This window comes from Melanotaenia boesemani, chromosome 19, assembly GCF_017639745.1.
Source record: "Melanotaenia boesemani isolate fMelBoe1 chromosome 19, fMelBoe1.pri, whole genome shotgun sequence".
Lineage (NCBI taxonomy): Eukaryota > Metazoa > Chordata > Actinopteri > Atheriniformes > Melanotaeniidae > Melanotaenia > Melanotaenia boesemani.
In genome coordinates this window covers 5,918,889-5,930,089 of record NC_055700.1, presented here as the reverse complement: position 1 = coordinate 5,930,089, position 11,201 = coordinate 5,918,889, and the positions used below count along the sequence as shown (strand labels likewise).

At 38.1% G+C, this 11,201-nt stretch overlaps 2 protein-coding genes across 2 annotated transcripts; both read right to left on the bottom strand.

Annotated features, from left to right (window-relative positions):
• Window positions 1-2,830: 2,830 nt before the first annotated feature.
• purbb (purine-rich element binding protein Bb) lies at window positions 2,831-5,180 on the bottom strand. Its single transcript, XM_041970301.1, has one exon. The coding sequence runs from the start codon at window positions 5,147-5,149 to the stop codon at window positions 4,244-4,246; it is 906 nt and encodes a 301-aa protein (XP_041826235.1). The 5' UTR covers window positions 5,150-5,180; the 3' UTR covers window positions 2,831-4,243.
• A 1,962-nt stretch (window positions 5,181-7,142) lies between these two features.
• On the bottom strand, window positions 7,143-8,772 carry ved (ventrally expressed dharma/bozozok antagonist). The gene is made up of 3 exons (XM_041969141.1): window positions 8,541-8,772; window positions 7,833-8,092; window positions 7,143-7,534 (listed from the first exon to the last, which is right to left on the bottom strand). The coding sequence occupies exons 1-3, from the start codon at window positions 8,770-8,772 to the stop codon at window positions 7,184-7,186; spliced, it is 843 nt and encodes a 280-aa protein (XP_041825075.1). The 3' UTR covers window positions 7,143-7,183.
• Window positions 8,773-11,201: the final 2,429 nt, after the last annotated feature.

Here is an 11,201-nt window from a genome sequence, read left to right as displayed (position 1 = left end):
ATTTTTTAAGGATGTTAAAAACAACAGTGTCATGTTTTAACTTGATATGAGCCTCATGATTGAAGCTGGGTGTCCATCCCCTCCTCCTTACATGGTCTGACTTATTTATTGGTAAACCAGCACCACAAGATGACATTTTTTCTGTTCATGTTAAGTATTGGTGTACAGGTGCAGTACTCACCTTGCCAAGATGCAGCAGTAGATCCGTTTCCTGTGTCAGAATGTGAAACGAAGTGAACTGAAAACTTTTATGATGGGCTTTTGGCCAAGTATGTGCTTGCTGCTTCTGTGCTGACTACACAGTTTATAAAACGTGTCTGCAGTCTTTTCATACTCCCCCCTTATGATGTGAACAATAGCTGAGCGCTTAGATATGACTGTTGTCAAGATGTCTCACTCTTACTAAGTCGGGGTAAAAACCAGGTCAGCATGTGTGAGATCAACATGCAGACAGCTGATAATTACTAATAGCCATGCTGAGAACTATGTAACAGATGATTGACGTGAGACTCGTTCATCGAAGCTTATTTGGTAGTAATAATTTCCTCCACAATACTGATTTCTCATTGGAGCTGCAGTTTGGATCCTGGTCCATACAGACGTGAAGCAGAGTGTGGTGCATTTCTCTGAAGACAGACTTGTCTTTGGTCAGCGGGAAAAGTTAGATACACTCCACTGTGTTATAGTGCAGTATCGTTATCTCCTTCTGTTACTGTTTTCTGAATGTGTTTCATCAGTAAGTTAGACTATTTTTTTCCATCATCCACTCTAAAATTCTGTTATGTCTCAATCCTCCTGACAGGATAATCATTGATTGGAATCTTGCATTATTTATTTACTCTCTCTGTATTTGTGGTGAAGTTGCCTTTTAATCCTTCCAGTTAATGAAGCTGAATGTATTGATGCGCCCATGGAAAACTGACTTTTAACCAGAGTGTCTCAGAGGTCCAAGTACTGCCCTCCTGGAAACCTTTGCTTCAGTCATGATGTGAAGCTGAAATCACTCCTCTTTGCTCAGAATAACAATGTGACTTCAGACACTTTGCCTTAATTCTGGAACCAGCCTCTCAGACACAGTGTCCTTTTTTAACTGTCTAATAGGTTCACACAGATGGATAATTCAAAGAAAAGCAGCAAAAAATACCAAATTTAGACCCTAGAGCCAGAAATAATGATGATAATAATGAAAAGAACAGGAATTTTACTACCATTATTGTTGTTAATACGACTATTATTATTATACAGTTCCATGACAAAAATGTATTCTATAAGCATATATAGATTTTATATGGTGAATATTGTTATCACTGTTTTTATTTAAGATTATGTAATGCCTAGTAGTTAATAATGAATGTGATTGTGGTATAATTAAAACCACTGCTTTTAAACTTTTATGTTTATTTTTTTAGGTTTCTATTTTTATACTTATCAATATTTTCAAATGAACTTTTTTAATTAAAAATTTAATTATTATTAAAATTACTATTGTTGTTATTATTATTATTAGTTTTTTCTACTGGTTTTCAATTGTGTCCCATAAAGAAACAAAGAACAACACACTGTAGTGTATTTATTGATTTGTTTTTATTGTTTTATCTTGTAAGGTGACCTTGAGTGTTACGAAAGGCACCCACAAATAAAAATTATTATTATTATTATTATTATTATTATTATTATTATTATTACTATACATGGTGAATATAGTCACTCTGGCTGGAGACAGAAAGTGATTTAACGTTTATTTTTGTAGAAGTTATCCAAAATTAATAACATTATTAATAAAATAATTAAAAATATCCAAATCTTAAAGAAATTATAATAAGAAATGTTTAATTCAGTTCCATATATGACATAAGAAGCAGCAAATATTTCATTAAGTTAGTAATGTAAAGATATTTATCTTCCTGTCAAGTGACTGACATTAAAATAAAGACATGAATGATCAGAGGCCAACCATTTAGAGCAGCGTCTTTTGCTGCTTTAATAGATGATTTAGTGTTTTGGATTTGATCATTTCAGTGCTGCAGTAAAACGGTTTTGAGTCGCCCGGATGTAAACAGTAAAAACGGCTTCAAATGTCACATATGGGCTTTTAAAAACCAAATTAAAGCCAAATATTAGAAATGCAACACAACCTGATAGTTTAAAAACTTAAATCAGGCTACATGTTTTAATGAGCTCACGTGGTAATCTTTTAAAGATAAATGTGAGGATTTCCTTGCTTTCTTGCTTGCCAAGCGACGGAAGAGTTTGACATTTCATGACCAAAACAAAAGAAAGTGGAGTAAAGGAGAAATTAATTGTGCAGCCGAAGCCTCGCAGTTACTGTGCGCCGTTGTTAATCCTCCCGTTGACCTCAGACTGACAGCACAATAATCCTCAGCTGCACTTGGTACTGGTTACTTCCCAGTATGAATTTCTACGTCCAGAAAAAAAGACGGTATCACGTGATGAGGAAAAATCTACTTTACAGAAGAAAAACTTTGCTGCTTTTCTTTGTTTTGTTTGTGTCATTTTTCATTCGTAAATCTTTGGTTTGGGTTCAACTAAAGAGGCAATATGAAGGTTTCCTTTGGTCGTTTTCAAATTTTTAAAAACATTTTATGCATTCAGTATGGTATTAATAAATCACCCATGCACCCCATTCAGGTTACTTTCGAGTCAGCAGGTGTAAGTCTTGGCTGCTGCAGGGTGGAGCCTGTTGCTAAGTAACCGACATGATGTACTCAGAAAGCCGATAATTCAGTTATTGACAAAAAATTCCGCAACATGAAGCATAAATAAAGCACCAGTTCAGGGCTTTAAAAATATACAATCACAACACTGAGTGTTAAATTTAAAGTTGTTTTAATTAATGAAGTGTTATATTGTCACTCTGGGAAAAACAAAATGAAAAATAATTTGGAAATTTGACTCACAAGTTTGTTTTAAGAAATTAACCTTTCTTTATTTTTTAGTCTGGAAATTCTTTTAGACAATACATTTTTTATATAAGTATCTGAAAATATCTTCTGCTTGTTTGTTTGATAATATCTTTCCTATAAGTAGAATTTCATTTCAATATATTTCTTTTGGAAAAGAAAAAAAAAAAAACAAACAAAGAAAACATCCATCAACGCGTTTCTGTCCAGGGTCGTCATGTGTTGGAAGATGTTGAAAAAAAACGACCTGCAGCGAGACTGGACGCCCCTCTGTCCAGTTCTGATGACCACAGAGAGGTTGATGGAAAAACGCCTCGCTTCATCTGATGTGGCGCTCTCTGACCAACTGCCTGATATTTGGACCCTTGTGTGTGGGAGCAAATAAACTTAGAAAAAGTCGTAGATCTGTATTGTTCCAGGTGAAGTCCACTACCTACTTGTCTAAAGCAGCTGTCCTCAAACACCAGGGATGCTCTGATGTGAAAACAGACTGCTTTTCCTTGCAGTGAATATACGATGAATTATACTTTGCTAAGATTGTATGTATAACATAAAACCCAGCTGATCCATACTGTAATTGACTGCTGGAGTCAAAGCTTTAATTCATTCTATGAGGCCCTTGTTGTTTGGGCTTACAGATAATCCTCTCAGTAACTTCCCCCTGACATTTTGGGTAATCTTTTTTATTAATGGCCTGCAGATGCTGCAGCTGCTGCATGCTTGTTTGACAGCTCTCCATCTGGTGTACAGCATCCACACAGTGGCAGCAGCTCTCTATACAATCCTCTCAGGTTCCTCTGATTGACTTGCAAAAATCCCGCAAACTGCCCTTCAGGAAGAGAGACCTGGACTGGAACAGGATGGATGCATCCTGAAACTGAGCAAGGGAATCCTCTTTAACAGGTCCTCACTCTTAAAATATAAACTATGTTACAAACCGGAAAGCAATCATTGGCTTCATTTCTAGTTATAAAAACCAATCTGCTGGTTTTAGTATGTTCTCTCTTTACTTTAGTTTAAACAATAAAGCATAACTCACTCCTCTTTTTTTCTTCAACCAATGAGACATCTCATTTAGCTACACATTTCACTTTCAGAAACTCACACAACCACTTCAACCCTCAACCCTACAAACTTTAGGATAATACACCAATAATTCCCTGCACATGTACTTTTTACGCCACAATACTTTAGTATGCTATTACAGCACGATTTGTCATGCACTTCATCTGTCATTTCTGCTTTTTTTCTTTTATGTAAAATACCCCTATGTTGCAGATCTGTCGTGTAGCTGGACTAACAGCCGTTTCATTTTATTTTTATCAGTCGTCATCCACGTCGTCCCCCTCGGACTCATCTCTCCTCTCGTACATCTTATCCCTCTGCCGCTCCTGGATCTCCTTCATCTCCTCGGCGTATCTGCAGAAAGCCCCTCCGAATTTGCTCCAGGCTTTAAACGGGATGGTGATAGAGTTCCTGTAGCTGGGCTTCACTTCGCTCACGCGCAGGAACACTCCATATTTGTTGGACCCGACGTCGAAAAAGAACCGCTTGGAGTCCACCATGATGGAGGTGCCCTCGGGGAGCTCACCGTATCCCCCGGCAGCCGTTGCCCCCGTTAACTCCTCGTCGTCACCCCCGTAATCATCTATAAGCTTAGCAAGGGCGTCTCTAAACTCTATTAACCCCTGCGCCGGAAGAGCTATGGTCTGGCCGGACAGCATACCGCCAACTGGGCCCCCGACTCCAAACCCAGGTCCGCGGTTTACGGTCTGCCGGATCCGCAGGAACCTCCCCCGTTGGTTCTCCTTCAAGTCCAGGTAGTACTTGCGGTTTTCCCGGACGAGAAACTCGCTCTTGAGAGCTCTCCTGGGCCCACCGTCCTCACCCGCGGTGGCTTGGGCTATCTGCTCCGGACTGCTAGGCCCCAGCTGGGCGTAGTGCTCGATAAAATCTCCGAGGTAGTCACGGAACTCCGCCGCCACTGACAGCGAGAGGGTCAAACGACTTTTGGAGCCCCCGGCCCCAACCTCAGCGATTTTGATGAACCTGCCCTTGCTGTTCTGCTTAACATCCAGGTAGAAGCGCTTGTTCTGTATGTCCAGGCGCTTGGACGCGAGCTCCTGGGTCTCCTGGTCCCTTTGGAAGTGCTGGAAGCCGCCTCCTCCCCCGCTACTTCCACCGCGCTCACTCCCGCTGTCACCATCCGCCATCTTCAGCTCCACCATTCGGCTTCTGCCCCCCTCTCCTGCGTGCAGCCAACGCCGCGCGTCCTCACTCCAAGCTCACTGTGGGTGCCCTTCGGGGAGCGTTTTGATTGGCTAAAATACTTGCCACTTACAAAAGTTTACACGGTTACGGTGTTCCTATTGGCCATTTGTTTTACTTAATCACGCCCATTGAGGTCATTTCTCTGTAGCCATTGGCTCAGACTCAGATTCTGTTTACGTTATTCTTGTGAAACTTTTTTAATCCTAGTTGTGAAATCTTATTTTTCGTGTGACATAATATGCTGAAAAACTATTTAAAAATTATTTAACTTGAATTTGTGAAGTAAAGTACTTCGAGATTGTTAGACCATTACTGCTATAATGAGGCAAACAGTAAAAAATATTAAAAGTATGAAGGGACTTGTTTAATAGAAGGAGACAATTGGTTGACTTATTTCTGGTATATTAAGCTAACCAAATCCAAATAGTACTCACTCACTGGTACAGGAAGGGAAGCAGGAATCGGCCCTGTTACAGGTGACTTATCCCAGCAGCGTTATTTGCGTTTGTACATTGTTGTTGCATTACTCGAGTCTGCCCACAGATGGCAGTATAATCCCTCTGGTCAAGGTTGTAGGTTGAATAGATCTCTTCCTCGCAACATGCAAGCCTGATGTGGCCTGTATGTTGTTGTGTACTGTAACGATAAACAAGAAATATTTTTAAAGGAGGTTTGGGAACTTTCAAGTCGTAAAAAGATGTTAATAATATGCACAGTGAGGATTTTGATTGTAGAAACACTGAAAAATGTTTCTGCTATTTTTAAGAACTCATGGATTCATTTAGAAATCAAACTACAAAATTATTAGTGTTTTCTATTGAGCTCTTTATGCATATTTCCTTTCAACAATCCTGTTATGCGTTAAACCCTTTTCAAAGTCTTATCTACATTGCAAGGCATCAGTGAATGATGCTTTTGTCTTTTCTTTTTTTTTCTCCAGTCATTGTTATGTAGTGAAATTTCATTAAATGAAATATGAAAATAATAAACCAAACTGAACAAGAAGTAAAATTAATATTAAAAATGTTTCAAGCATAAACTGTAGACAGGTCAGTTTAGTTTCTGAACTCTTTTTACAGAACCATACCTTTTCAATCTGTGGTTTGTGTTGCTGAAATATAAACAAGATATTTTCTGACTAAGATAAAAAATCTGCCCATGATTCAACATTAATGGTGCTTTCACCACCGATGTGTCTTGGTACAGATGCTTCAGAACGCATATAAAAAGCTGGATTCCTAGTTGTTTGCCCAGAGGATGTACCATTCATGATTTATAACAGAATCTTAAGAATATGAGTTATCTGAACATAGAACAATTCCTACTTCTCTTCAACACCAAAACAATTAAATGTTTCTTCATTTGATTTGTTATCAGCAACATCTCCAGTTAAATGGGGTTGGAATGATGTTGATTTGTCATTATTTATATTTTCTAGTCTTCTCATTTTGTTATTTTTGAGATCTTTGTTGAACTATTACTTTTGCATGCCACCAGTTTATAGTTGAGGAAGTTCTGTGTCTCTGTTAATAAATACTGCATTACAAGACACCAAACTTTTAACTCTAATATCACCGTCACTCAGAATATTCAATAAGTGCACATACTTCATGCAACTACTGATATTTTACACCCAGTTTAAAAATGACAATGCTTCATCTTATAAGGTTTTTTTGTTTTTATTTATTTCTTTTTTCCTTCATCAAATAACATCAAAACTCTACAGAAATACAAAAAAACACCCACTGATTCAAATTTAAATATATCCATACTATACATAAGCAAAGATACAAACACAAATCACATTATTGCACACCACCCTGTCTGATTCATGATTCAGGTTCAAGTCTTGTTTGTTCCAGCATTAATCCTGTTATGATGAGATGAGTTGTTTACTCCTGAAAAACATCAAATATTTCAGATTGTTTCAGTTGGACAAAATATCACAGCAGAGTTTACGGTATAGAAGACTGTCTTCACGCCGTGACTCATCAGTAATATTGAGAGTAGGTTGGGTAGGATGCCCTGAGGTGAGATGTAGCCGCAGGCACCATGACACTTGGGAGGCTGTTGTACTGGTAGAAAGAGTCCAGGGGCAGAGTGGAGGTACTGGGCAGAGAGGAGCTATATTGCAAGCTGTGAGGGTGGACATAGGAGGCAGGAGCCGGAGCCTCTGGTGCTACTGCTGCTGAGTGGTATCTGGGGTATGGACTTGGCCTGTAGGCCTGCAGCTCAGTGTAATGCATGAATTGAGAAGCAACGTTGGCCTGGCAGGCATGAGCCAGGGCGTCCTGAACCGTCCGCTTCAGCTTCATCCGCCTGTTCTGGAACCAGTTTCTGATCTGAGAGGAAGAAAAGTGGAAATTTGTTAAGAAAAAGGTTTTCACTGTGGAATATTAGATAAATGATGAAAAAACAAATGAAAACCTCAAGTTGCTTATATGGAAATGAATACATTTAGTGGAAAAACAAAGAAAAGTTTGAATTATAAAAATTATTTTAAACTTAAATCTGTAGACCTCAATGAAACAACTAAATTAAACAAAACATGAGGATTAATCCTGATTCTAAGCTTTTTGTCCACCAGTGGGCCACTGACACGCTGACCTAATGTGCTGTTAGCAAAACGAGGATTGTTACCTGTTTGTCAGACAAGTTGAGCTTCTTGCAGAGCTCCGCTTTGTCTTGTGTTCCCAGGTAAGCGTTTCTCTTGAACGCCTTCTCCAGGCTGTTGATCTGCTCTGCTGTGAAGGCTGTCCGAGGCCTCCTGCCCACAGGGGGTGATGGTGGTGACGTGGGGGTACAGTCTACGTGGGTGGAGGGAGACAGAGACCGACTGCCTTCACTCTCGTACCCAGAGGTCTCCTCCTCGGTCCCACTACTGAAACCCACTTCAGTCACTAGAAACAGGAAAGGGAAAAGATGACTACTGGTGGAAGAATTCAGATGTTTCTATGCTTTGATTAAGTGAGGGTTTAATCTAAGTTCTTAGAGATTCATTTATTTTAAGTATTTAAATAAAATAATACTATAAAGAGAGATTTTGTGATTAAAAATTGCATTAATAAAGAAACAAGAAAACAGAAAAACTTCATAAGGAATTATCTTAAATAGACTATCTTAGAAATACTTAGTTACTATGAAAATTGCTCCTAAAACTTTAAAATAAAAAATTACAGGAAGCATTTACACTAGTTTATAATATTAACATCTCTGGCACACGTATTACACATGTTGAAACGATGCTGGGAAATCTTATTGATACTAAATGTTTCCCATAGTTATGGAGCAAACTTCTTGTAAGCAGAATAATCTCTGTACACAAAGTTAAATTCTTACCTTTCTTACTGGGAGATGTTTGGTGCTGGAGAGAATTCTGACTGAACACAGCGAGGCGTTGACTCCTGCTCTCTTGCTGCTCCTCTTCAGGTAAACTTTCAGACTTTATCTTGCAGTAAAAACCTGGCAGACTCTCTGAATGTGTCCCACAGGCTGCAGGTCCAGAAACAGAGATGGAGCTCTCTGGTCCTGCTGGCTGGCTGCTCTGTGCCATCCACTCAATGGAGAAATGTCCTCTCATGGCTGCTCAGTTCTGTGGTTTTGTCCCAGAGGAAACCAAGAAGTACAAAATCCTTGTATTTCGATTGAATTTTAAAAGATCTTTAAAGGCCTTGATGAAGGTCAGAACAAGGTTTTTCTCAAGCATCCACTGGTCTGTTCTGGAACTTGGAAAGTTGTGAATGCATCAACAAACTGGCTGTTTTATAGCAGACATCCCAGCTCATTTCAACCTGAAGATCAAAGCATGTATCCTCCCCTCCCTCTTTCCCCTCCTTCAGTTTTCACAACTGGAGTAATTAAGACGTCCCATTCAGTCTCAATGAGGCTGTTACAACAGGGCTCCAGTGAGTCTGGGAAGAACCCCCCCACAGCCCTCCTTCCTGCCTCCAAAACAGATAATAGACTCACCTCACCCCAAACTGTCTGCATCTCCTCCACAGCCTCATCCACACCATAAAAACTGTTGCAGTGATGGTTTTCATTCAGGATGGGGGAGGAACGTCTCGAAATCTACATCCAGCTCATCCGAATCACTAAAAAAGGAATTTGCCATTTGAAATAAACCCAATTTTTAATGTAAAACAATCAGAAAGTGAATTTAAGCAGAGTGTCCTTCGATTTTTCATGACTGGTCATATGACATACACGCACACACACACACACACAAATAAAAACCTAATACCAACATCTGGGATCATGTCAGTCTCAGCCTATTATTTAAGAGGATATGCTTACATTCAACATAAGATGTTAATAGGATTTTACTTGTTTGGCCCCTTTAAGCACACACACACACACACACACACACACACACACACACACACACACACACACAGAAAAATGAAGGACATGCAAAACAACATTTAAGAATAGTAAAACTAAAATAAAGTGAAAAAATAAAGAGAAAAGATTAAATACAACATTTAAAGCAAATATCTGCGTTACTGGTGGAATAAACTATAAAATAAATAATAAGTAAATAATTAAAGCAATGTTGAAGCTAAAAACATTAAGCTGAAGAATGGGAACAAATAGGTAGATTTTTGTTTTTTTTTCTGTTTTATTTATTAAAAGTAAACTGAATTTTCCACCATTTTCTTAAAATTTAAGCACCAAACAGATAAATATGATTCAGAGTACTTGTTACAATCTTCTACAGAATAACTGATAAGAAAATGGTCATTGTTACAACCTTTAATCTATTCACGCTGACGGCCAAACTGCTCGTCATGTCCAGTAAATCCAGATTAACTACTTTAAAATGACATTTCCTGCAGCTTCAGGTGAGGAGTCGCCTTTTAGGCTAATAAGCAACATAATGTGCAGTGATTGGCTTAATATGCAGACAAAGCTAATCCCAGGATCATCCCAAGATTAAAGACAAACTGTGTAAAGCTTGATAATGAGACACACCACACAGTAAAGGGGAACAGGGTTTAGCTCTGTCTGACAAAAAACAAAAACCAAACCGATCCTACACGGTTTTTAGGTGAATATCCAGATGAAAAGCACTATAATGCAAGTAAGGAAAAAGAAGTTACACAAGTTTGAAAAATTCCCAGAATATAAGTATAAGATGCACATTACAGAGTCAGACAATACACACTTTTTCAAGAAGTAATCGGATTTTGTACCCAAGTAACATAATCAGTACTACAGTATCCTGCAATCAGAACATTACGACTATCAGCAAAACATCCAACAATCATAAAAAATGCTCACTTTTCAAGTAACTGTATGTTTTTCAGAAGTATGTCATTAAAAGTAAAAGTCCTGCATTAAAAACCCACTGAAGCATCAATTTTATCATAAAATTTGAAATATCTAAAAAGTGAAAGCAGGAAGTCACACTGATGATTTGTCACATATTAAAATGTTTTTGTTTGTGGAACTTATTTTTTATTTTAAATACAAGTTTAAATTTAAATTAATAACAATCTAGCATATCTTATGAAGATAATATATTTTTGTTTAAAATATGAATTTTAAAAGTAGCTGCAGCTGTCAAAGGAACAGAAAAGTAAAAAAAAAAACAACACTCTTTCGAGTAAATTTTTACTTTCAGCTATTACATTCATTTTTCTGGCAATTTTAGTTACCATAAAGTTTCTTTATTTACCAAAACACTTGAGGGAATATTTTTGGGAAGAGTGATATTTTAAAAGAAGGGAAAAGAACTAGAAAAATAACCCAAGAACTGCACTAGTAAAAAGTAAAGTTTAAGTACTGCAGCCTGAGTTCATTCTATTATTTATTAACCTGAGTCACATCTATTTATAGTACATAACCAAGTAAACTAAACAGTTCAGGTAATCACTCAGGAGTACTCAGTTACTTTCCGCCTTCATCATGATGATGTAAACGGATTGGCGCCTCCAATCATCACGAACTATTCAGAGCTTTCTATGCCAAGGCAGATCTCTTGATGCAGGGTGTGATAAGGAGCTG

Excerpts from the sequence above, each read along its gene's own strand:
- ved (XM_041969141.1), bottom strand. The coding sequence starts at position 8,772 with ATGAGAGGACATTTCTCCATTGAGTGGATGGCACAGAGCAGCCAGCCA. Across the intron at positions 8,093-8,540 it reads CCAGCACCAAACATCTCCCA|TGACTGAAGTGGGTTTCAGT; the intron begins GTAAGAAAGGTA and ends TCCTGTTTCTAG. Across the intron at positions 7,535-7,832 it reads TCAACTTGTCTGACAAACAG|ATCAGAAACTGGTTCCAGAA; the intron begins GTAACAATCCTC and ends TCTTCCTCTCAG.
- purbb (XM_041970301.1), bottom strand. The coding sequence starts at position 5,149 with ATGGTGGAGCTGAAGATGGCGGATGGTGACAGCGGGAGTGAGCGCGGT.